Here is a 26,937-nt window from a genome sequence, read left to right on the forward strand (position 1 = left end):
TCAGGTATAACTGACATCCTATACGTTTACATGTGCTGAGGTGAAGAATAGAGACAAAACAAACGTGATCCTTAAAGACTGTGAGTGGGAGGAAGCAGCTAGCTCTGCTCAGAAGGGCGTGTCCCTGATGAATAAGTGCAATTCAAAACCAGCCTTCCCTGGGCAAAAAGATGAGAGGACAAGGCAGGCTGGGTAAGGATGGGCGCACCCCTCCCCTACAATGGGATTAAAAATAGCTTTCTTTGTTGGGAGAACACACCTGAGCTGAGCTCCCTCCACTTCCAACCAGAGGCCCAGCAGGTAAATCCCTCCAGGTGCCCAGTGTAATGAGAGGTCCCATGCTAATTCCCCGACTCCCACGTGAAATCAGGGCTTTGTCCGGGCTCTCCGAGAAGAAAGAGATGAAATGAACGCTACCCTCAGAGGGGCCGGGCAAGCCCACATGAATATGTTTTGATTCCTGAGACACAAAGCCATTTATCTGAGGGTTCATTTCGGTGCTTAGAGCCGTGCACATATGACACGTTTTCATTAACATGAATAGCCACCAATTGTCGCGGCAGATTAATCGTTCACGAGCGTGTCAGCATTGAGGTGAGATGATCAAGAGCAGGTGAAACAGGAGACCTTGCCCCACGTGAAACTTCTGAGGACAATCAGTGCCCCACACTGCATCTGCCCCTTACTCAGCCGCCCTCCAAAGCTCTCTCCATCTGAGCGGTGGGTGGAGCCACCCATCAGAGCGGACGGTGGAGCCCTGCCGCCTCTGCCCTGCTGAGGTGCTTTCTCTGATCAGCCGCCTGGGTGGGGCATGCTGCCATTTTCAGTTTGGAAGGAGAAGCCTATCAGTCTGACGATTGGGAAGAGAGACATCACTGAATTGTCATTCGCCGCCTCTCGCGCCCCGAAGTCCGGAATACATCCACTGCATCAGCTCATCCGAGTTGGCACCTACCACTTCCTTCCTCAGCGGTAATTAACATGCTGTAGTTCAGCATTGATTGATTCCAAGCAGCCTGCCGCTGCCAACAAGGAGGTCTAAAGAAAACGCTACAACCTGACAGGATTTTTCACAGCTTTAGTAACACGAATTTATTATTTCCAAACTACAGTAGTTGTAGAGAGAAGTCCTTATACTGAGGAGAGTAAATGAATTAAAAAAAAAATTTTTTTTTCTTTATGTTTTTCCTTGGGGATAGCAGTGGTTTCCTGAGTCATGTTTCTCTTTGGAGACGGAAAAGAAGGCAGGCAAGCCTCTTTCCTGCAGCCTAGCATCCAGCACCCCACAGGCATTCAGAGAATGCTGAAGAAGATGGACGGTTGGGGAGACCACACTTGAGAGCAAGTCTCGATCCAGCTTGGAGAAAATTCTGAGCTTGTGACTCTCAAAATCTGTCTGGCTTGATTCTGCAGCTGTGACAGTCTGTGACCTATGACCCAAGGCTGGAGCTTGGTGTCAGTTCATCCTGACTTTCTACCCTAAAGCTCAACACACACACACACACACACACACACACACGCACACACACAAGCCAAAACTAAACCAAACCAAAACAACCTCTTCAAGATGTGCCCTGTATATTTTGAGGGTCTGGACCATTACAGTAAGGAGGGAAGTCTTCTTAAGTAGCTCAACAACCACAGTATAATAGCCCAACAACAGGACCAAAAACCACCCTTTTCTGGCCATCTTGAAAGAATCCTTTTAATGCTAGTTATACCTACCAATTCTTTTTCACAGAGACAACCTAGGCACCATAAACTCAAACGTCCTCAGTTAAATACATATAGACATTAAGCAGTGTAGTTTCATCTCATTGGGAGAATGGAAACGGTATATATATTTTTCAGAATGATTCATCCTTGTACATCCAATATTCTCAATAAAAAAATTTTTTTTGAGACACGGTTTGTCTAACCCTGGCTGACATGGAACTCATTATGTAAATCTGGCTGTTCTTGAGACTCAAAAAATTCATCTGTCTCTGCCTCCTGAGTGCTGGGATCAAAGGTGTATGCCACCAGGCCAAAAAGGAAATACTACTTTTGTGATCTCAATATATGTCTGTTACTCTGCAAATCACTGCCTCAAACACTGAGGCATAATGTTGCTTATATGGTCATATTTTTGTTTTGAAAGGCCCTCTTCAAATGATAACCTAGGAGAATCAGAATCATGGGAAATCACATGACCCATGTCCACTAAACAGGAAAATAAATAAATACTAGCCAGAAGTGTCAGGCTTTGTAGGTAAGTAGACCAGTAAGAAAATGCTACCACTGTCCTCTCATAGTTGATTTGAATGCACTAGAAAACTTGATTCTAGAAAATAAATTTTTTTTAAGGGAAAAAAAGAAAGAAAGGAATAAAAGCAACCATTAGGGCCTTAGTGTCCCATAGAGGGTGGTACCTAACTACTCCTGAAAACACTGGATCACTGGGGGTCAGACAAGGTCTACATGCATCGAGATCTGGCTTATCCCCAGCCAGCTTGTCCATACAGACAGCATTTCAGATGGAAGTGATTAATAGGTGAACTTAGATTGAGAAAAACAAACAAACAAAAACCCAGTCACCATTTACAACCAACAGCTACAAAGCACCTCCGCTGACAAACGTTTAAGCAGTCATGGGAACGAGTGGCCACACACACACAGAGAACCCTCTGGTCTCCGCACTCTCTAGCAGCTTAACTCTTCTGAGGATCCCATAAAGGGAGAACAGTCGAATGCTCTACAACAATATATGTCACCACTCCAAATCCTGTCGCCTTTCATCCCTGTGTGCGCTGTCCAAATACCCAAGGAAGCCCAACATGCTTCCTTGGCATGCTCAAGCCACCCACGACTGTGTTTTGCACATTTTAAGTTTCTGTCTCTGTCTCCCTCCCTCAATCCCTCCCTCGCATGCTCTTGAGTGCACACACACACACACACACACACCCATGTATGCACATGATTCGATTTGGAGTTAGATAAATGGTGGGGCCACTGCCTGCCCTGGAAATCAGAACCGGTTTGTCTTTGTCACAAAGGCATGGGACACTTAAGAAGAGCACAGGTGAGTTTGGCGAAGCCCCTTCCCCTGGGGCCACGCTTTGTTTGTTTTTAGCAGACAGGTCTTGTTTTATCAATAAGTGAAAGCTTCCCTTCTGCCACCACCAACCTCCTCACTCGAAAAAGCACTTCAAAACCATTTGTTCCCTAAAAGCTCTTATTATGGCCCAGGGTTGGAAGCAGAGCACTGTGGGAACAGCAGGCTTCTCTAAGGCCGCGGATTTGGTGAAAACCTAGAATCCTGCTGGCACAGATTTAAAGTTTTATTTCCTTTTTTCTTTTTCAAAAAAAAAAATTAAATTAAGGCTCAAATGTTTTTGTTCAACCCTCGTTGCTTATGTATATTATATTAAGGCTTATAAATATACCTGGTAAATTAAATTCACCCTGGATTGAATTAACACCTGCTATATGAGTTATTGGCTTTATTTAATCAGTAATCTCAGGGTTTCTCCGCTTTCTCTGGAAACACAATTTAAATATTAAGCTAATCTCTAAACTGCTGCTGCTGTGGCCTGACATTTGGAAACTGGTCAGCCATGCAAAAAAGACAAATATGGTAGTATTAATGAAAAGGCATCTCTTAAAAGTCTTAAAGCATGTAACTCAATGAACAAAGAACTTTCCAGGGAGAAGACGGTGATGGGCATCTGCCTGGAGCAACTCCACTCAGGACTGGCCCTCGGGCACCGCCGAGTCCAAGGGTGTTCTCATGGCTCCATCAGAGTCTCTGGGAAAAATCCTTGGGGATCTGCAACAGATATAAGGCCTAAAAGGGATGGTTTGGTGTGTGTGTGTGTGTGTGTGTGTGTGTGTGTGTGTGTGTGTGTGAGAGAGAGAGAGAGAGAGAGAGAGAGAGAGAGAGAAAGAGAGAGAGAGTGTAAGAGAGTGTGTGTGTGTGTGAGTGTGTGTGTGTGAGTGTGAGTGTGTGTGTGTGTGTGTGTGTGTGAGTGAGTGTGTGTGTGTATGTGTATTTTGGTTTTTGGGTTTTTTGTTTTTTTGTTTTTGAGACAGGATCTTTTTGTATAACCAAGACTATCCTGGAACTCACAACACTCCTCTTGCTTCAGCTTTTCTCAGCAGGGATTACAGATGTGAGCTACCATATCAGCTCATATGAGGCAATATCATTATTTTTATTTTTATTTTTTTTAAGCAGTGGGGTCTAAATTCAGTGCCTGGGTGGGAAGGTGTGGTGTTCTCAGCTTTCTGGCTTCAGTGGAAGGGCACCTCAAGACCTACTGAGCTGACAGCCTCTGGAAAGTACAAAGTTTTCGAAGTGTTGGTCTTGGGTTCTTTCTTTGACACGCTGTTCCTCCAGGGAATCCACAAGCTTGTTTCTTTGCTCAATCACCTGTAGCATCTCCTCAAATATTTCTTGCTCCTCCTTTAGATCATTCTCATCTTTCTGGCCCTCTAAAGAAAAGAAGAATAATAAAAAAAAAAATCAATGCTTGAATAAGATTGGGGCCAAGGGAATTAGTTCTTAGTGTAGGAGTTCACAGTGGTTCCAGGTTTGTTGTGGCCTATGGTTACAAGAAAGTGAATTTAACACCAAGGTGCTACTCAAAAAGTCACAGAGAAAAGTAGGTGCTTTGTGTGGAAGTCAGTTCAGATTTCACCTTGAGAATGTGTGGACATTCTTGTGTGTGTGTGTGTGTGTGTGTGTGTGTGTATGTGTGTGTATATGTGTATGTTTGTATGTATGTGTGTATGTGTGTGTATATGTGTATGTTTGTATGTATGTGTGTATGTGTGTGTATGTTTGTATGTATGTGTGTGTATGTTTGTGTATATATGTGTGTATGTGTGTATATGTGTGTATGTATTGTGTATATGTGTGTATGTGTGTATATGTGTGTGTATGTGTGTATGTGTATGTATGTATGTGTGTATGTATATGTATATGTATTGTATGTGTGTATGTGTGTATATGTGTGTGTATTTGTGTATGTATGTGTGTATGTGTGTATGTATGTGTGTATGTATATGTATGTGTATGTGTATGTGTGTATGTGTGTATGTGTGTATGTGTGTATGTGTGCATGTATTGTGTATATGTGTGTATGTGTGTGTATGTATGTGTATATGTGTATGTATGTGTGTATGTGTGTATATGTATGTGTATATGTATGTGTGTATATATGTATATGTGTGTATGTATTGTGTATATGTGTGTATGTGTGTATATGTATGTGTATATGTGTATGTATGTGTGTATGTGTGTATATGTATGTGTATATGTGTGTATGTGTGTGTATATGTGTGTATGTGTGTATATGTGTGTGTATATGTGTGTGTATTTATGTATGTATGTGTGTATGTGTGTATGTATATGTATGTGTATGTGTGTATGTGTGTATGTGTGTATGTGTGTGTATATGTGTGTATGTATGTATGTGTATGTATGTTTGTGTGTATGTATATGTATATGTATATGTATGTGTGTGTATGTGTGTGTATATGTGTGTGTATATGTGTGTGTATGTATGTGTATTGTGTGTGTGTGTGTGTGTGTGTGTGTGTGTGTGTGTAGGGAGCAGGCACATGAGAGAAAGAGAACTTAAATGTAGCCACATCCTGTCAAGCTTCAACCTTCCCCCCTTCTGAGGAAGAAACTGAACAGAAAGCTATTTTCCTAAGCACACCAGAGCCGCAGCAAATCAAACTGCCATCGGGGCAGTGAGAGCAACACTTCTGTCATTTGTATATAATGAGAAGTTGTACCTTTTGTTTTGTTTTAAACATTCCATATACGTTTGTACGTGTGCATGTGCATGTGTGTGCACAATCTCCTGTATCCCAGGCTGGCCTCACACTTGGCAGATAGCTAAGACTGGTCTTGAATTCTTGGTTCTCCTGCTTCTCTGTCCAGTGACCTGGGATTACAGGCGAGCGCCACTATGGCTGACTTGTATACCTTTCTCAATAGTGCTATTTGGGTTTCTTAGACATACAAGTGGCTCAGCAGATAAAGATGCTTGCCACCAAGCATAATGGCCTTATTCAATTCCTAGGACCCACATAGTGGTAGGAGAGAAATGACTCCCACAAATTGTCCTCTGGATTCCACATAGGTTCTGTGAAATGCACGTTCCCTGTCCCCATGCATAAATAAATAAAAATGTAATTTTAAAAAAGATTTATTTATTTGTTATATGTAAGTGCCCTCTACACTGTCATTGTCTTCAGACACACCAGAAGAGGGCTTCAAACTCCATTATAGATGGTTATAAGCCACCACGTGGTTACTCAGAATTGAACTCAGGAACTCTGGAAGAGCAGTCAGTGGTCTTAATCACTGAGCCATCTCTCCAAATGTAATTTTAAAAACTATAATTAAAAAAATGTAATTAAAAAAAAGAAGGAATAGTCTGAGCCAGGTATGGTGGCACATGTTTGTAATCTCAGTACTTGAGAGGCTGGCAGGGGGCAGGGGGGGCTGCAGTTTTAGGCTAGCCTTAGCTACAGAGAGAGACTTTGTATTGGGAGTGCAGTAAATAATTTCCATGGGTGAAAGATGACTTTGTGGGCTCCTGCAAAATCAGAGCCAAACCTTCCCCTTGAGTTCATTATTTCTGTTTACTGAGACTTGGTTTTCAAATCTTAAACTGAGAGTAAAATACTTAACCCAAAATGAAGAGATCTGATATGTTATAGGCATGTCCAATACCTAACCCACCCAGTAAGGCTAGGATAATGCTGGTTTTGTGAGATCTAGAACTACCCTCGCTCCTTTAGACATGAAAGATGTCGGTGTAAGGAAGTCATCAGCAGCAGGGTGGGGGGGGGGTGTACACCTTTCATCCCAGCTCTTAGGGGGAAAAAGCGTGCGGGTCTCCAAGTTCAAAGCCAGCCTGCTCTACAGAGTGAGTTCAGGATGGCCAGGGCTACATGGGGAAACCCTGTCTCAAAAAACCAAAACAGAGGGAGAGAGGCAGGGGGAGGGGAGGGAGAGGGGGAGAGGGAGAAGAAGGGGGGAGAGGGGGGAGGGGAGAGAGGGAGATAGAACAAGCATGCACCTGGCCCACAAACCCACAGGTACATCACCAAGTGACTGCTCTTCTGGCTGGAGCCAATGAATTTATAAAGCTCTGGAGGGACAGCTGTCTCATACACAGATCCCTGTTACAGACCCACCCCATGACAGCAGGGAATATTCTTACTGCCATTTCTAGTGTCCAGCAAAGCCAGGCCTGACTTCCTTTGTTGCCCTCAACAACTTTTCCATCATCCTGAACTGTGATGACTGAGGTGACTACACGCTGAGCTCAACAAACCGCCCAGTGAGTAAGGGCTGGTCTTCGCCAAGTGCCCACCCACACTACCTTTGCAATAAATGTTTGCTAACTGAAGGGTTAACTAAGTAAATACATAGATTCTGCGCTTGCTGGGCATGGTGGTGCGTGCCTAGAACCCCAGCAGATGGGAAGCTGAGATGTATGGCTTTTATGTGAGAATTTCTCTCACAGGCTCATGCTTTTCAACATTTGGTCCCTACTGGGTGGCATTGTTTTGGAAGGTTTTTCTGGTATTTTGAGGGGTGGCGGGGACTTAATGAGATGCTGGGTCACTGTCAGGAGAGGTGAGGCTTACAGCTCTTCCCTGCTTCTTGTCAGATCCTGGCCTGCTAAAAGTTGGTATGTGCTTCGTGTTTCTCCCACCATAGACCCAGCCATCATGCCTTATGACCACGATGGATTGTATCCCCTCAAACTGTGAGACAGAAGAAACTTCTTCAGGCATTTGGTCACAGCCATGAGAAAGGTAATGGATATACAGAGACAAGGAGGCCAGCTTGGGATATGAAAGACTTCCTTAATAAAAAATAAACTTTAAAATTGAATTGATTTATTCCTAACATGTGGGATGAAGGAAATGTGACCCTCACAAGTCAGTGATGGCAACTGGGAATCTGCTGGGCCTCAGGATTGACAAGGAGCAGGCTGGCTTTATGTCTACCTCGGGCTCTCAGGCTGGTAGCTGTGCAAGGTAGAATGAATTCTTCACTCCTATCTGTAGCACGACTTGTTCAATTGTGAGGTGTGTGTGTCTTCAGCAGGGGCCACAAACATCCCATACTCACCATCCTTGAGCATTTTCTGTCGTAGTTTCTGCTCCAGTCTGCTCTGATGATCTTCTAGTTCTAGTTCTTGGGCCCTGAGTATGAGAAAATGTTCCATCCATTAACAGGAGAAGGTGCAGAAACATGAATGGAGGTCTCCACAGAGAGTGGCCAGCACAGCCTTGTTCCCCATTAAAATTGGCACCTTTTCATATGTCTAAACAGAAGGTACTGCCACTGCTGGGATCACCAGAGGTGTTCAGAAAGATGGCTGAAATGTGCTGGATTTCAGAGACCATGAGACAACTAGAGAGCTTGAAGGCCACCAAACGGCTCTTTAGGGTTTGCCTCTATGGGGAACAGCAGAGCACGGAATGGAGTTGAGTCCTCTTGGAAAGTCAGGTGAGAACCTGACTTTTGAGCCTGGGATGCTCCAACCATTTCCTACTACGTCAGTCACCAGATGCTGGTCCATGAATTGTTGGGGGGGGGGGGTGTCAAGAGGTGATAGTTTGGGTCACATGACCCTCAAGACTAGAGAAAGTAAAGGGTTGAGGGAGAAGCACTGAGGATCCCCCAAGAGCTTGACGGGCACAGAAACTAGAGGGTGAGGGAGAAGAGGGGGCTAGGGCCACTGCTCCTGGGTCACAGTGAGGCCAAGGATCAGGAATGGCCCCCTCCATTCCTTCTGTAGAAACTTTCTCTTCCAGACCTAACCTGTGTTTCCATGTGTCCTCGTGACAGTGTTGGTGTGACTCTACCTTGTTGTTGCCATTCGTTTTCTTACTTTGCTTCTTTGTTTTTGAGATGGGGCTTCATGTAGTGCAGGCTAGCCTCAAACTTGCTGTGTCACTAAGAATGACCTTGAACTTCTGCTCTTGCTGTCAACCTCCCCCCCCACATACACATATCTTTAGCCCAACATACAATGCTGGTACTTCCTTACTCCAACATACAATGCTGGTACTTCTTTACCCCAACCTACAATGCTGGCACTACACCTGTAGTGCTGGGGATTGAACCCAGGGCTTGGTGCATGCCAGGCAACCACTCTACCGGCTAAGCTATGTCTCCAGCCCTGATACTACTTTTACTCCTGTTTGGGCTAAAGTTCTACCTTATTACTGACACTGACCATCTCTGGGCCCTCCATAGAGGCTCAGAAGTGGTGGCAGCTCAGATGACAGGGAGAATTCTCTGCAGAAAGCTTAGTAACATGGAAGCTGCTATAGACTAAGCTTCAGTGTCGTGCTGAAGCCCTGTTGCTCCTGGGTGGTTGGCAGCCAATGGCTGAGCATCAGAGAGAGGTGAGCGCTGTCATGGTTGCCAGTCCTCTGATGGCTTGTCTCTGATGTTCCTGCACCTTGACTGAAACCCAGAGCTACATCACATCCGGAACTCCTCCTGCCCAAGTCTCCTTCCTCCTCTGTTTTTTATAAAGAATCAGAACTGGGGTCAGGGCCCAAGACTTTACCTCTACCCATCTCCTACTCTTTACCCTTTGGGTGTCATCCTCAAGGAACCCCACATACCACTTGTTAAAAAAGATGATGTCCTGGATTTTGGCACCAATGTTAGGGAAAAGATAAAGAGGGTGGGAGTGCAGGTAGAATTGGACCGTGGAGGTTTGGTGAGTCCTAGAAGTAAGGGGAATGCCCCTGAGGGAACCCATGTTGGGAATCCCTTCCCCCTAAGGGACCAGCCATACAACAGTATAGTACAGAACAGAGTTTATTCAGGTCATGGGGGAAGTTAAGAAGGTAGTAGAGGCAGAGAAAGCAAAGAAAGGAACAGAAAAGTAGAGGAGTAGAGGCCAGCCATGAGCACATGGGGGGGAGGGAATGGGGAGAGGAGGAGCAAGGGGGGGCAAGAGCACAAGAGAGCAAGAGAGAGTAAGAGAGAGAGGAGGGGCAAGCAGCCCCTTTTATAGTGTCAGGTAACTGGGGTGGAGCATACCTAGCTGTTGCCAGGTAACTGAGGGGTGGGGTTTACAGAATCCCAACCCCACTCATTCTGTCTTAACTTCACATCCTAAAGAGTCCGACTGGACATGTCAATATAAGACATCTCTCTTTGTTCGTACAGGTCTTTCTCCAACCAAAACCTATCCTCCAATATGCCTCTGTCCAGTGCACATACCCTGGTTGTCCTATTTGACTTCTTATGAAGGAGAAATATTCTCCTTGGCCAGTGTACTATAGAGAAGCTGCTGGCTCTGGCCTGCAGCCATAACTAGCCCCCTTCCTCCCAGAGATAGACTCTTGTCTCTGTCAGGGAACCCTTGATGGGCTTTCTTATTGCCACCACGCCTTGTGCTCACTTCTCTGCACCTCTCCAAATCTCCAAAGCGCTTCAATTCTAGGCTTGCATCTCCTTGCCAGGCTATGGCCTAGTTCTATAAAAATCAGATGAGTTCCTGGTATAAAGACGACGTTCTTGATACATCTCTTGGAAGGATTTTATAATGCAAACCTAGCCCCAAATGCAGACTATATAGCTGCACATAAGGACTTTGTAGTGAGGCAGATATGAACATGCTACTAAATTACTCTGAGGCTTATTATATTCATCAGCTAAACAATAGCCTAGAGGCAAATGATTGCTAGAGAGGATCCCCTGACCCTATGCCTGGCATTCCCTTCCACATGGATGGAGAGTTATGGCTGTAACTTTGGCCTCCTCCTCTAATCCATCCCAACTCTCAGGATGAGGATGTTCACCCTGCTTTTCCCTTCTCTCCCAGGCTCAGTCTACCTTCAGCAAGCATGTGTTCTCAATGCTTGGGTTTGCCTTGGATCTTAGTAAGATTTCATAGTGCTGACACCATTAATCCTTTAGGCTGCTGGTTCCTTGTTTGGTGGGAGGAGGGGCTGCCCTGTGTATTACAGGGAGAAAGCTTAACACCATTGGCTAGTTATCATTAGTTTTTCGGTCAGAGCCCCATGTGTGACAACCAAACACATTTTTCTGGTCATTGCTAAATAGCCTCTGGGGATATTGCTCCCCCAGCCTGAGATCCAAGGTCTAGGAAAAAGCCTTTCCTCTAAGGATTAAGCAGATCTACTTCCTTTTTAAAAAAGGATGTATTTGTTTTATTTATATGAGTATACTGTAGCTGTCAGACACACTAGAAGAGGGCATCGGATCCCATTATAGATGGTTGTGAGCCACCATGTGGTTGGGGGAGTTGAACTCAGGACCTGTGGAAGAGCAGTCAGTGCTCTTAACCACTGAGCCACCTCTCCGCCCCCACTTTCTTTTTTCATTAGGTAGACATAACCAATTCTGAGACTTGGCTACTGTAATGGGTTGAATAGGAAAGGCATGTCCACATCCTGAGCCCTGGAAATGGTGAATGTGATGTGTCTTAACAAGAGGTTTTTGCCGATGCAGTTAGGGACTTTGAGATGATCGATCACATTTGGAGTATATTATTGAGCTGAAAGCCCAATGAGAGAAGACTCTCTAAGAGACAGACACAGAAGAGACACAGCCACACAAGGAAGGCTGGGTAGGGACATAAGATGTCTGGTGACAGAGCTATTGCCAAAGAATGGTGGGAACCACAAGAAGTGGAAGAGGCAGGGAGGTAGTCCCTGCAAGAGCATCCGAGAGAATGGGGCTCCCTCAGCACCTCCGTGTGGACTTCTCACTTCCAGACTAAGGGAAAACGTGTTTATTGCTGTGAGTCATGTACTCCATCGTAACTAAGAAACCAGCTAGTCAGCCTGCCTGGGGTCTTACCCTCAGCTATTAGTCACTATTAACAATGAATGTAATATTTGAATGGCTTGCCTACTTCTCACCTGGGTCAGAATCCGGGCAGGGAAGAGTGAACCACCTCTAAAGTCCCAAGCTGACCTCTCAGGGGTGGAGTAAAAATGCAAACTCCCAGAATAATTCTAGAGCTCAGTGGTTTATACCCAGTACTTTTTCTCTCTCTCCAGAATGGTGGTGGGTATGGTCGTGCCCTTTGTCTGGTGCAGAACCGCATGATGAGTCGCCATCTTCTTTCTGAACATCTGAACAGGTCACCAGCCCTTTCTCCAGATGACACACAGACAAATCCAAGATAGCCAGGGTTCAGCCCTTCTTTTGTTAAAAGCACCAGGAAGTGGTCAGGCAGATTCCCCATCGTTCACACAGAGGGGCCAAGCACAGATTCCCCACTGATGGTGTGTGTGTGTGTGCGCGTGTATGCGTGTGACTGGAGCCCAGGAATGAACTGTCTGCCTTCTAGTCCTGACCTGCTACTGAAATCTGTTTTAGCCACTGAACTCCGTAGAGAGAGCAGACAACTAAAGAGACTCTCCACTAATGCCGGCATGATATGCAAGACACAAAAACACCAATTTGCCTCAATCACTGTTCCGTATGCACAAAGAAGAAAAACCCTGGGACTCCAGCCAAGGACGGTGAGCCACCCGCTCCTGCTACCCGGCTGTTAGCACTCACTGTCATCTGTGTTGCCTTACTTACATGATCAGGAGCTCCGACTCGTATCGCAGTAACTTATTCTTCTCCAGAACCAGCGTAAACCATTCCTGCAAAAGCTGGGCTTCGTCCTGTGTCCCTGAATCTGCTTAAGAAATCAATGGCAAATGGGTTAGATTGGCATTTCTCGCCCCATGATCAAACTGCTTCCGAGCCACTTTAGTGGGGCCATGTTTACGGCAAGCAGGGCTCAGCAGGAAGGAAGCTCCCGGCACCCTGTGGATGCCTCAAGGTTATGGGTATCGAAAATGAAACCCACCTGTGCCTGCTCTGGGGGGACAGTCCTGGGCACAGAGGGCATGACTACTTCAATGCCAAGGTTGCATACTCCTGGTGACTAAAGTCCTTACCTCAAAGGACTCATCTCCTGTCTACTAGTGTGTCCATGAAACTAATGTATGTTTCTGCATCAGAGAAGCCCTAGCTACCTCCGGGTGACCTTTGCTCTTCCTCTTCACCCTTCTGCAAATCAAACTCATAATGAGTGCCCAGGTGGGGAGTGGTCCCTTCCCAGACATTTGATTAAAGGCTGGTGATTGGCATTTTAATCCGCCCCCCCCACACCCAAAGAAAAGCCAAATGATGAAAAAATACAATTAGGATTGAATCTCATGAGAGATAAATTTGTATTCCTTTATTATTATAGCACAGATACTCCCTCTTATTGAACAGAGGCATGATTGTGTACCCTGTGTATGCCTGGTGCCCACAGAGACCAGAAGAGGTTAACAGATCCTCTGGAATTGCAGTTATAAACAATTGTTAGTTGCTGTGTGGTGCCAAAGGTCAAACTTGGGTTCTCTGGAAGAGTAGCCAGTACTTTTTAGTTATTGAGACCTCTCTCTAATGGTTTATACCAAAGTCAGGGGTTGAGTGATTGTTATATTAGCTATCTCAAGACATTTGGAGAGAGTTCTGTGTATCTACTGAAAAATATTACTGTCTGTTAAGTGACCAGATCTACTCAAAACACAAAGCAGCCTTCTGGAAATAGAGAGGAGGTGAAGAGACTCTCTCACCTTTGTTCTGTGATCCAGAGTTATACACTTGGTTTTTAAAAGCCCTGGTCATTGAAGTTCATATTCCTCACAAAGAAACTCTAGCTTCCCATGATAGAGATGGTATATGGCTGCTTCTTGTTTGGTTTAGGTAGTGAATCCTTTTCTAAATTCAGTTCCAGACTTTGTATGCATCTCTCTAAACACCACTTTGCTAAGCTGAATGTGGGAAGGAACACCCAATATCCCAGCACATGGAAGGCTGAGACAGGAAGATTGTCATGAGTTCAAAGCCAACACAAAAAGTTCCAGGCCAGTCTGGACTATGTACCAAGACACTGTCTCAGAAAATTAGCAACCAACCAATCAACTAACTAATAGAAATTAAATATCACCCTGTTTGTTTTTCTGTTATAGAAAAATCTTTTGACTACTTTACCCAACTGACAAGTTTCTATTTTAAAAACATCTCTGCATGTGTGAGTACATATGGGTGTGGTCTCTGCATGGGTGAGTACATATGCGTGTGGTTGCCCTAGGGGTCTAGAAGAGGAGCCTGAATGCCCTGTAGTTGAAGTTATAAATAGTTATGATGTGCACATTGGGAAATGAACTCCTGTGTCCTGCAAGAGTAGTTCATACTCTTAACCCTTCTTCTGTGGGGCACCTGTATACACACACACACACACACACACACACACACACAAAGTTTAAAATTAGTAAATTCTTTAAAAAGGAATCTAAATTCACAGCTCTTCTGCTTTATCATTTATCCAGAGTCAATTTCTTCTAGATGTTTGTTTAATGTTTCTATATTAAGAACCATTTTCCCCGATAGAGAAAATAGAAAAGCTGCGAGTTGGAAATGCTGTCTCTCCTTATCGTCTAACACGATACCATCTGCCACCAGCCCTGGGCTTCCCCTTCCTTGTCCCCAATCCAAAAGAAACAGCTTTAAAGCACTGTTTTACTGTTTGTAGAAAATCTTTCGGTTTTGTTTTTCAAATTCAGTCGCTCTGCTATACGGACCCGCCTGATCTACTTAGATTTTTAGATTTGTATCCTGGATGATTTGTCCCTATGTCCCTGCTTGTATTATTATGCCCTTCTGAAACTTCTGTCGTGGAGAGTGGAGACGTTCCCTAAATGTCACAGCGACGTCCTCCGACACGTGTGGGGCAAACACAAGAACTGAGCCTTTATCAGCAGAATAGTTGATGATCTTATTGGCTTTGGATCAATATTTTAAAGCCTCTGTTCTTTAATAGACAATGTCCCTTTGGGGAAATTTGTAGTTACAGCTTCTTGTAAAGGTTTACAGGTGTTGTGGTTTGAATATAAAATGTCCCTCAGAGGCTCACGTAGCTGAACACGTTTCCTCTAGATGTTTTGAGAGGTTGTAGAACCTGGTCGGCAAGGCTGGCTGGAGGAAGCGGTCACTGGGGGGCGGGCCTTGAGGCTCTACTTCCTGTTTTCTCTCTGCTTCCTGAATGTAGATTCAAAGTGACCAGTCTTCGCCTCTCAGCGGCCAGATCACCTCCTGTACAACAAGCGTGCCTTCCCCGCCATGATGCACTCAATCCCTCTGAAACTATAAATGCTTACGTTTATTTTGTCAAGGTATTTGATCATAGGAGAGTGACTAAGATACCGGGAAACCTGCTTTCTCAAAGTGTCAGGTACAGGGAGATCTGGTTTTTTGTTTTGTTTTGTTTTAAATTCCAGCAGTGCACTGAAGTGTTCGTCTCACAGTTTCCAGTTTCCGATTGTCCCCTCTCACATTCTGCCCTCGTGGGTCCTGTGAAGCACAGAGAGCGTTACTTCTCACTGTGGGTATAGTAGAGCGAGAAGGGCATGGACTTCCGGGTCAGTCAGGCTTGTGATAGTCTTCAAGTCCTCTCTTGTCTGCCTTGGTCTTTCCATGTTTTGAAACGAGGATGTTGACGATGCTACCTCATGTGTTGGTTAGAGATGCTAAATGAGACAGGCTCAGCACAATGTTCTGTACATAGTACCACTTTAGTGAATTGTCCCTTTGCAATACCCCCAGTCTGTCTCCCTGTGTCTAGGTGTACAGCTTCATCAGGGTTAGTTTTTATTCATCTTTAAAACTCAGCGAGGTGGTAAAACAAAACAAAACATAAAACTTTGTCTTCTAACAACTTGAAGCTACCATCAACTGCATCTTACTGATACTCCCTCCCTGTGCCCCTCCCCTGCTCATACAATGGAAATGCCCATAGTGGCATGGACCATCTACAAAGACATGAATGTATGGTGCCTATCCAGGTTCTTTGCTTTCCCATGTATACCATGCCACAGCCAAATCCCTTCCTCCTCAGAACAGTGACTCTTGACCTGGAGCAGCTAGAGGGCTGTGACCAGAAGGCAAAGTGGCTTCTGTCCACGAACAGGGCCTCTGTCAAGGCTCTTTGCTCCTGAACTCTTATCGTGGTTCTTCTTAGATACAGTAGAAAGATTCCACTTGCCATAGTGAAATCAATACATAGTGTCTGGATGTGATAGCCTCCCAGCTTTTGGGAGATAAAAACAAGAAGGTCACAGGTTCAAAGCCAGCCTCTGGGCTGCATGAGATTTTTGTTTGAAAAACCAAGCAACCAAAAAATCAACCAAACACACTAAAGATTAATACAAACCAATGTTCATTGTCATTTACATTGACCTAATTTTGCCCAAGTGTGCTCTAAAAACCACAGAGCAAATTATGTCATTCTCAACTGAAATTCAGTGACTCTCCACATCAACTTCAAGTGACCAAGCCTTGTTCTTTTAAATAATTAAACAAATGTACAATCTGTTTAAAGCCATGCTGGTTTTGTGTGTATTTTCTTCTTGAGGTACTGCCATTCCCCTGAGTGTGGATTGGTGTGTGTGTGTGTGTGTGTGTGTGTGTGTGTGTGTGTGTGTGTGTGTGTTCACCGAGGCTTGCTGGCATTAGAGTGGCTGTGGTGGAAAACCTTCCATGCACTGAGGGGGGGGGGCATCTTCCTCAGACTGCCTGTGGTTTCAGTCCTGCCCTTTGTACTCTGGTTTTTGTTTCTACACGGTAGGCAAGTGCTTTACCAATTTTACTGTGTCAACCCACGTGCTCTGACTTATCATGAGCTCTCAGCTCAGTTCACAAGGGATGGCTTCATAGAAGTCTCTTTTGGCCTCAGGCCCCAGTGTTTAGGGTATAACTGTCCCCCACAGCATACTTCAATAATGACCCACAGATGTTTGCTCTCGGGTTTGGGGCCTAAGTTCTATTGCTTAAAGACTTTTATAAAATCCCAAGTAGATATTACCCTTTTAATTACAATCACTTATGATTGTGTGCCCGCACACACCTGTGAGGGTCAGAAGATACTATGAGGGAGCCAGTTCTCTCCTTCCACCATGTGGGCCCTGGGGACAAAACTCAGATTGTCAGAACAAAATATGGTGGCAAGTATCTTAAGTCCCCCAAGCCAGCTCACTTGGCCATGGGTATTGAGGCTTTACAGATGATCTTTGCTTATATATTGAAAACCTCATATGGTTTTCCTTACTTAATTTTTAGCTTGGTGGCTATAAAAACCACACTGGATTGTCTCACTTTCCAATCAGTTGGATTCATGTTCCTTGAATTATTTTATCCTTTGGACCTCTGTCATATCTTTGTCTGCCCTGGTCATTTCTCCTACACTTATTTGTTTTATTAAAAAAAAAACAACTTAAGAAGAATATCTCAAAGAGGTCAGTGACCAACCTTTTGACATCATGACGGGATTGTTGTCATTTACATAGTTTACACTGGATGACTACGTGAGACACTCAACAAACAAGCAAACAACCGCCCGGCGTAAGTTTATGATTCGTGTTGGGCTGCATTTCTAGCTGTCCTCGGGCTCATGCAGACCATGGGCCATAAATTGGATCCCCCCCCCCTTGTCTCAGGATAGCCACTGAAGCTGGAAATGGAGGGGACATGCAACACATGGTTGCTGATATTTGCAAAGGAGGGAGGCTGTCTTCTGTGCCCTGTGGGCATATGCATGAGTGTGTCTCTGCCAAGGGTACAAAGCACAAGGTTTAAGCATCTTAAGCCCGGGCTTCTCCTGTGACTCTACAGGAAGAGAATCATGCACAGCTCAGAACCACACACTGTGCTGACTATACAATCCACTCAATTCTCTGTATAAAAAGTGATGTGCTCTTTATCCTGGGCTCCCTAGCTATGGCACTAGCTTTGATGTGTTATTGGAATGTACTGTCACACCCTGGGACCTGGGGACAGGCCTCTTGTGCCACCAAACTGCTCCTGCTGTGTGCAGGGTTAAAAAGCACAAGCCTTGCTTCTTAGAAGCATTGGACTTCAGCAATGGCTTCCATAGATTTGGGGAAAATCAGGCCACACCATTTGCTTGGTTCAGTAATTTTGGCTTTGAGTGACTCCTGGAAAACCTCTGTAAGAATCGGGTTCTTCTCTGACAATATCCTATTCGGATACAGGGTTAACACTACATTTGGCTCCACCCTTAAGGTCCACCTGTACTAGACAATCGTGGAGACTTCATTCCTCCCTTGATCTGCTCCCTGGAAGCACAGAACTCGGCCACGTGGGATGGCTGGCAGGGAGTGTAACGGACTCGCTGCTGTTCCATACAGAGACATGCAGAGGTTGTCCAAAGGACATCTGCTCCCCAGACCCCATTACCAAACGATGGCTGACTGTCAAACAGGCAGCTCTCCACACCACAGACTCTGTTTCAGTCAGTTGCTGTTGTGCTGGGAGTGACAATAAGAATCTACACTGGGGGCTGGAGAGTCGGTTCGATAGGTAGAAACACTTGTTATTTGGTGGCCAGAAACTCACAAGTGCCTATAACTTTAGCCCCAGCAAATCTAATTATCTCTTTTGACCTCCATAGGTACCTGTACACACACACACACACACACACACACACACACACACACACACACACACCTTAAAAGCCAAACCAAACCAAACCAAAAAAACAGGCGAGCTGATGTCACTTGTCTAACAACCTGATTTGGCACTAAAAAGCCATATGGTAGAAGGAGAGAACCAACTTCTGCAAGTTGCCTTCATTGTGCCATGACATGCTATAGCTTGTATGCCTTGCACATACATGAAATTTATTAGTACATCAATGTGATACAAAATTTCAAAATCTACATTGAAATCATTCTTCTTCTTGCCCCCTCCTTCTCTTTCCCCTTCCTTTTTTTTTTTTTTTTTTTTTTTTTTTTGTGAGATAGGTTTACCAAGGCTAGCCTTGAACTTCTCATCCTCCTACCTCAGCCCCTTGAGAGGATTACAGACTTGGGCACTAATCTTCCTTTAAGATTTGTATAGGTACAAGCATGTGTAATTTGTGGGTTATATGCATGTGAAAATCAGCTTAAGTTCATCTGGAGGGGAGAGTTAGTTATAAATGTATGTGAATGAATGGGTAAGGATATGGACTCAAGCTAAGGGAAGACCGGCCACCTGACTGGGTTTATGAGGATAAGAGAAACTCAAAAGGAAAGTGAAGAATTCATCCTTTTGAAGTTCTAAGATATGACAGGCCCGTTTATCAAATGCACCACTTAAATGATCCCTCCGTGTGTGTGTGTGTGTGTGTGTGTGTGTGTGTGTGTGTGTGTGTGTGTGTGCATGTATTGGGTCTTGGGGCTCACTAATATGGCTGAACTGACTGGTCAGCCAGCCCCAGGGCCCTCTTGCCTCTACCTCCCCAGTACCAGTATTGGGCTGCCACATCAAGAGTGTGGGGATTGAACTCTGGTCCTCATCTTCTTCTCCCTGCCCCACCCTTATCAGTTCCTCTTTTCTCTGTCTCTACCATCTCTAGAAGGAGGGTTTATTAGTCCCATTTTACAGATAGGAACATTTGACAGACTGGAAACTGCAGGATGCTGGTGATGTCGAGGTGCATTCAGGGACACCCGACTATCCCTGTGCTCTCTCCATAATCCTTTACTGGCCCAGAAAGTAGGAAATTGGGATTTCTTGGGTTCCTCAGCAGCAAAGATGAAAATCACGGAGTAGCAGACAAATTACTCCCCTCTTCTTGGCTGGGAGGGCCATGAAATCATTCATAATGTGTGTGCTGCTGCCCTCTGCTGGCAGCCTCTAACATCTGCACTGTCTTTGCTATCCCTGGGAAGGAGAAACTGGGGGCTGCTAGGCTGTGGGGAGACAGACCTCACTCACCCACCTTCCCTGAGAGTAAACCTTTCGTCCTCCGAGGCCCCACTTCTTCTGCATTTGATTTTACCTCTCTCCAGACGTGGTAAAACAGCTCAGACTCCACCAGGCTACCTAGATCTGCTTGGTAGTCTCTTGCAGGGGCATAGTGTGATCCTAGCATTTAATACTGTCTAGTGTCTCAACCCACACAAGTCCAAGTAGGTGACAAAGTCAGGTCTGACTGTTGACAGGAGGTGGGATGCAGGGCATCTGGGTCACTGAGTATGTGTGTGTGACTTGGGCATAGGGGATTATAGGGGTTCTGTGATGCCTTTGCCAAGATACCCACCACACGCATAGACATGTATGTCTTGATTTGACATCTGGGTAGATGGTTAGCTCTCAGCTTCACTGCTTTCTTTTCCTGAACAAATTGAGGGACGGGACCCTGTGCTGGGGTTGGGGGGACAACTCATTTCTGACCATTGAGGGACAAAAACTTAAAAGCGAAAATTACTGTCATGACAACAAAGAGCTCATTTCACTCAGAGTCAGGGTCCTTGGCCTGCACCCCCACCCTGCAGCCCTGCACAGTTCTCTAATTCAGTGGGCCTGATGAATAACTCCCAGGTACAAAAGACCCTTTGAGGATGCCCAGTCATTATAGAGGGGCCTCGCCTGTTACTCCTTGTTTGCAGGCCCGACTCTAAATTTGGTTATTCACAACCTTGATCGCTCAATATTATTGCCCAACTGTGATCATTGTCTAATTATCCTAATAATACCTATTAAATAGTTCTCATTAAATCACTAGAACGGGAGCAGCAGAGGCCAGCTCAAATACAACTTAACCCAATAAAGCATCGGTCATTCGCTGAGCAGCAGAGCAAACTCTTCAAGGGACTACATAGACCATGGAGCCACAGAGGGATAGGACCATTGATTGCACCAACAATAAGCTAGCGAGTCTTCATTTTGATGGCCTGGTTTGCAGTTTCCTCTCAGTTTCCTCTGAGGCTGGTCTCTGTGACCTGACTCTTCTTTCTTTCTTTCTTTCTTTCTTTCTTCTTTCTTCTTTCTTCTTTCTTTCTTTTCTTTTCTTTCTTTCTTTCTTCCTTTCTTTCTTTCTTTCTTTCTTTCTTTCTTTCTTTCTTTCTTTCTTTCTTTCTTTCTTTTGTTGCTAGCCCCTTGTTGGTTTCCATCTGTCACCTTCACAAGGGCATCTAGTGAGAAAAAGACCTATAAACCTAATAGGGTAATTAGTTTCCTGTGGAGAGAAAGGGAATGACCAGAATCCATCTTTTGGCTGGCCCCATTCACCTGTGACAACACTGAAAGCTGGCCTCGTTTCTGTAGGTATGGTTCCAAATAGCTTCCCCTTTGGAGACAGGAGGAGATGGTGAGAACAAGCTCTAAACCTTGGCTGTTCATAATTTAAAGTTTCTGGCAGTGAAGATGGCGGAGAAGATGGGTATTTCCTTTGTGGACAAGAATGTTCTGCAGAACATTGGGTAGCATCTGTTGATTGTCTCCAAGATGCCACGGGCACTTGAATTCTCAAAATGACCTGGTACTGTGAGGATTAGCTCACTTTCCTGGTGAGGGATCTCTGAGGTTGAGTGAGTCGTTTTCCAAGGACTATGCCCACCCAAAATAGGTAGCATGAAACCCAGGACCTCATCAAGAGCCTTAGGCAAGCACTGCCCCAGCCAAGTCACAGCCAAGTCACAGCCCTTCCCTACTCAGTCTTCATGAAGGGAAACAAATTCAAATACAGAGTTCATGTGTATGTGAGGGGGAAATCTCTCTCTCTCTCTCTCTCTCTCTCTTTCTCTCTCTCTCTCTCTCTCTCTCCCCTGTTTGTGTGTGTGTGTGTGTGTGTGTGTGTGTGTGTGTGTGTGTGTGTAGGCCAGAAGTCAACATTGGACCTCATTTCTCAGGTGCAGTCTACCTTGGTTTTTGGGTCTGGAGATGAACAGTTAAGCTAGGCTGGCTGGTCGGTGAGCCCCAGGGATTTGATCGTCCCCATTTGCCTCGGTCTGAGATTATAAGTGTGAGCCACCGCGCCTGTTGAGTTCTGGGGACCAAACTCGTGTTTTCACACCTGGCACCACAAGCCCCTGGTCAGCTGAATGACCTCCCTGTCCCAGCACAGGCTCTGTGACATCTGCAAGTCTCGGTTCCCACTGTGCCTCATATCGGCAATGCTTCAGTAACGGCACCTGAGACACACCCCCTTCGCTGGCTGCTTCTTTTCATTTCGTTTCCAGGTATCTCACTACAACATGAGGTTCCTAGAATGAATACTAGAGCTTATTTGAGTTGGAATGTTATCATACAAAACACCAAACAAGGGTGGTTCACTCCACCAGAATTCCTAAGAGGGGCTGGAGAGACACCAGTGACTCCATCCAAGATGTAAGGAACAGTCATCGTTGTAGCTAAGGGAGTCTGCTCCAGTTGATCCATTGCAGGCTTTCAGCAGAAGGAAATCTATGTGTGAGCCCGTTAAAAAAGGCACACACTGTGTTCTGGCTTCTGCTCCACTGTAAGCCCTGGCCTAGGACTTTTTTTTGAGAAATTGTGTGTGTGTGTGTGTGTGTGTGTGTGTGTGTGTGTGTGTGTGTGTGTGTGTTGTGTATGCTCCTGCACTTTCATGCATACAGAAGCCAGAAGTTGACATTGTGTCTCTTCCTGGTTCACTTTCTACTTTATTTCTTTGAGTCAAGATTTCTCATTGAACCCGTAGGTTATTATCTTAGCTACGCGGGTTGGCCAGCAGTGCCTGGGATCATCCTGTCTCAGCATCACCGGAACTAGGACTATAGATATGTGCTGCTGTGCCCAGATTTTAAAAGGATGCTGGGGACTTGAACCCAGGTCCTCATGCTTGCACAGCAAGAGCTTTACCCAATGAGACATCCCCTTAGAAACCAGGATTTGAACTCTGGGCTTTACCTCACAACACACATTGCTTGAACTTCATAACAAATATTCCTCCTGGATTTTTCACAGCCTCTGAGTTTCAAAGATCATTCATGCAGAGAGAAAGTTCAAAGGATGCCTGAGGGAGGGATTTCAGACCAAACCAGCCGTTTCATGTTTAAAGTGTGAGGCATGGGGCTAGAGAACTGACTCATCAGTTAAGATCAGTCGCTGTTTTTCCAAAGGACAAGGGGTTTGATTTCTAGCATCCACATGGCCCCTAGCAACCATCTGTAATTCCAGTTCCAGGGGAGAGACCCTCTTCTGACCTCTGTGAGCATTGCATTGAATGGTGCACAGACATACATGCAGGCATAAGACCCATATACACACAAAATAAAAATAAATACATCTTTTCCTAAAAAAGCATAAGGCAGTAGACTTAGTGCCATCTCTCTGGGTTGAGCTTTTCCCTGCAGGCGATGCATACCCTTCCTCAGTCTGCCCCACCATGTAAGTACAGTGCTACTCTCAGACTCTAGATCCAGACCTATACCCTGAGTGGTAGAGTGATACCCTACCTGCTTCTCCTCTCAGCACCTTCTCCAGCATCACGCCCTGGATCTCTGACATTCGCTGCCTCTCTTCCACCTCCTCTAGCTGTCTCTGGATGGCCTGTAAGACCAAGAGCACATGTCATGAGGGAGTTCTGTAGATGTGGGAGCATAGGAGGGGCTGAGCCTGCGACTAGCTGTCACCTGAGCTATTATTGCCCTGATTCACTTGGCAGAGAGGCTGAAGCTCCCCAGCTCTGGGGCTTGTTGCTTTTGTCCTCAGGATTAGTCACAGAGCACAGCATCTGTGTATGTGCAATTGATGTCCACAGAGGAGTCAAAACTGCCCACCATACTGGAGTCCTAGGTGAGAGGCTCCTGTGCTGGCCAAAGGGGCACAGTGGTGAAAGTGATAGAATGGTACATAGATTAACAGGTGTGATTGTTCTAAATCCTCATATGCTAATGCTAATGTGCAACTGTTCCTCAGACTAGGCTCGGAGTCCCTAGCAGTAAGGGACAATGTGTGCTGTGCCTTCTCATTTTATTCATCTGTGATAGTCAGACAGATCGGTGTGGACAGGTATGCTTGGAGCAAATCATCAAGTTGGGAAGTTTTAGGTACTTAGGCTTTCACCTAATCCTGAAATAGAGTCAGACCCCAGCAGAGACTGTCAAGGAGCTGGCCGATGACTTCCGTCCTCACTGAGGATAGACCAAGGTCACTGCTTTGGGGAATAAGAAGACAGCCGAGCCCATGTGCTACCCTCACCTTGCAGGGTATTAACCTTTGGATGGAAAGGTGGCTCAGATGGGCTGCTCATGCCAGAGCCCTACAGGGGACTGGGCCAGGACTTTCAGAATCCTCATGTTTGGTTCTCAGAGAAGGGCGGAGGCCTATCCCAAGCCCATCTCCCTGAGGGCAGGATGACTCCTGAAGGACTTTCATACCCTGGGGCTCCCACCATACCCTGGGGCTCCCACCATACCCTGGGGCTCCCACCATACCCTGGGGCTCCCACCATACCCTGGGGCTCCCACCATACCCTGGGGCTCCCACCATACCCTGGGGCTCCCACCATACTCTGGGGCTCCCACCTTTCCATATTTGCTTTCTGACCTGAGCCTTATGGAGTCTTTTCAATTCTTCTTGCTTAAGTACCGGCTTCTCCAGCCTCCTCCTTCTTCTTGGTGCCTTCTATACAAACCAACAGAAAAGGAAAATCATGACTAAGAAACAGGTAAAGTTTACCAACCCTCATAGCCTTCTGCCCTCTCCATACATGGCTCCAAGCCACTGCTCAGCTTCTAGCAGGAAGGACTCCAACGGGACTCTGTAGAGATGACAATGACCTGTGTCTGTACCATGTGAAACATGAATGGCACATCCACAAGTGGCATTGAGTTAAGCTGTGAAGATAAGATTTCATTTAAGTTTTGCATCAAAATTGTCACCACCACCACCACCACCACCACCACCATCATCATCATCATCATCATCAGCAGCAGCAGCAGCAGCAGCAGCAGCAGCAGCCCCAGAAACAGACTTATCCTTATTGAGACACGGTTACACAGTATATCCCTGACTGACCTGAGACTTGCTACGTGGACCAGGCTATTTTTGAACTCAGAGATCTACCTGCCTTTGCCTCCCAAGTGCTCCATCTCAGGGATGGAATTTTGTTCTTCTAGAATTTTTAGAATCCTTTAGATCTTTGGGGGGAAAGCTTGGCTTTTAGGTCCCAACATGGATCTTTATTTCTGGAGATGACCTCCAGGTAGACTGCTCAGGTTATGGCTTTTAACATGGGGGGGCGGGGCTCTGTTAATCAGCAAGGATCTTCAGAAGAAGCCTGGACCAGGGTGAGAGGTGCTGGGCCTCATGGGTGCTTTCTGCCCTGAGCCGATCTCACTCGGCCCACATGGAGATGTGGGTTGTTTATTTTACAAGCATCTCAGCACCATCCATCAAATGACCCCATGTTGTAAATTCTAGCATCTGTAAAGTATTGTGTGCCAGAAAAATGAACTAATTGTTTCACGGTGTCTCCTTTATTCCTCAGCTGGTGCATCTCTACAAATATGGACATCAAAATTTAGAAAGACAACCTGCCGGAATTGAAACAATTAGTAATGGGCAGAGCTATGAACTGAGCCCATGTATTTCCCCACAGACAATGCTGCCTTTCTTTATACCATATACTAGGCCATCAAGGACCACCCCACCCTCCGTGGTAGGGCTTATGGAGGTGTCACCTTCCTCAAAATGGGGACAATTGAATGCAAATTCTGGCATGTTGATTAATTTTCGGTGAACTTGATGCATTCTGGGGCATCTGGGAAGAGGAAACCTCAACTGAGAAAATGCTTCCAGCAGATGCCCTATAGGAGAGTCTGGAAGACATTTTTCCTGATTGATGATTGACATAGGATAGGACCCAGCTCACTGTGGGTAGTGCCACTCCTGGGCAGTTGGTACCGGATTGCGTAAGAAAACGTGCCGAGCAAGCCGGTAAGCAGTGTTTCTCCATGGCCTCTGCATCAGTTCCTGCCTCCAGGTCGGTGCTTTTAATTCTCGTCCCGACTGTCCTTCATGATAGATGGTAAGCTAGAAGCCGAGACAAACCCCTTCCTCCCCAAGTTGTTTTTGGTTATGGTGTTCATCACAGCAAACTAGGACATCTGGAGAGGGGCAGACCACATCAGTACCATTGCAGACTTCCAGAAGCATACCCCTCCTCACAGGGTTCAGCTCAGTGGCAGAGTGCTTGCTAAGCATGTGTGAAGTCCTGGATTTGATCCTCAATGTACACACGTGTGTGTGTGTGGGGGGGTGTTGAACAGAAGGTTGGGGCTAGAAACATATTTAAAGCATTTTCTAGCAAATACACAGGGACCCTTGTACATGCTTCTTTATTCTGTCCACTCCACAGTGATGCTGTAGAATGTCAAGGAAAGACGCTAAGGGCTGGGCAAGAAGATAGCCAGCACAGAGGAGGGAATTAGAATCAGCTGCCATAAGTCTCCTTCTTAGGCAACCTGCCTCCATCTTCCTGTGCACAGATTCATCTGCACAGGTTCTGTTGTGACCCTTGTCTGGGGACACATCTGAATGCAACCAAAGAAACAGAGAGCCCAGAGACCAAACGCCTTCCTTCTTTCCACTTGAAGGCTTTCTGGAAGAGGGGGGGCTCATCAGAATGGGGGTGATATGGGCATAATTTACCACCTTGCACTCTGAGGTGACAACTAGCCATGGGCTGGACCAGCAAGATGACAAGGAGCTGGTTGTGAGGTTCATTTGGGGTATTATGGACTTGATACTTCCTCAGGCCGGTGGTAGTCTAGTCTTTCTCCATGAGAGTAAAATCAGTGGGGGCTGGGATCTGTCTCATTTGAATATAGAATTAACCCAGGGTCATGTGAGGGGATGAGGGGCAGCAAGGAACCCCCAGAAATCAAGGTAACACAATTCACAAACAATCAATTTATGATGAGGATTCAATTAACTCATGAAGCCTACATAAAAAAAGAATCCTGCCCTCCCATCCTCCCATCTCTCTGTCTCTGTCTGTCTTTCTGTCTCTCTGTCTCTCTGTCTCTCTCTCTCTCTCTCTCTGTGTATGCATGCACACTCACTCGCTC

At 45.6% G+C, this 26,937-nt stretch overlaps 1 protein-coding gene across 1 annotated transcript in view; it reads right to left on the minus strand.

The window, feature by feature from the left end:
• Positions 1-4,288: 4,288 nt before the first annotated feature.
• LOC308417683 (F-actin-monooxygenase MICAL2-like) overlaps positions 4,289-26,937 on the minus strand; it is a gene marked incomplete at both ends in the record, with an annotated part of 48,786 nt that continues 26,137 nt past the window's right edge. The window contains 5 exons of the mRNA XM_080913019.1: positions 4,289-4,473; positions 8,144-8,217; positions 12,602-12,701; positions 23,320-23,413; positions 24,413-24,490. Of these exons, the coding sequence (XP_080769145.1) occupies positions 4,289-4,473; positions 8,144-8,217; positions 12,602-12,701; positions 23,320-23,413; positions 24,413-24,490 (531 nt within the window). The remainder of the gene's footprint in view (positions 4,474-8,143; positions 8,218-12,601; positions 12,702-23,319; positions 23,414-24,412; positions 24,491-26,937) is intronic.

The sequence above is a fragment of the Micromys minutus genome (assembly GCF_963924665.1).
Source record: "Micromys minutus genome assembly, chromosome: 2".
Taxonomy (NCBI): domain Eukaryota; kingdom Metazoa; phylum Chordata; class Mammalia; order Rodentia; family Muridae; genus Micromys; species Micromys minutus.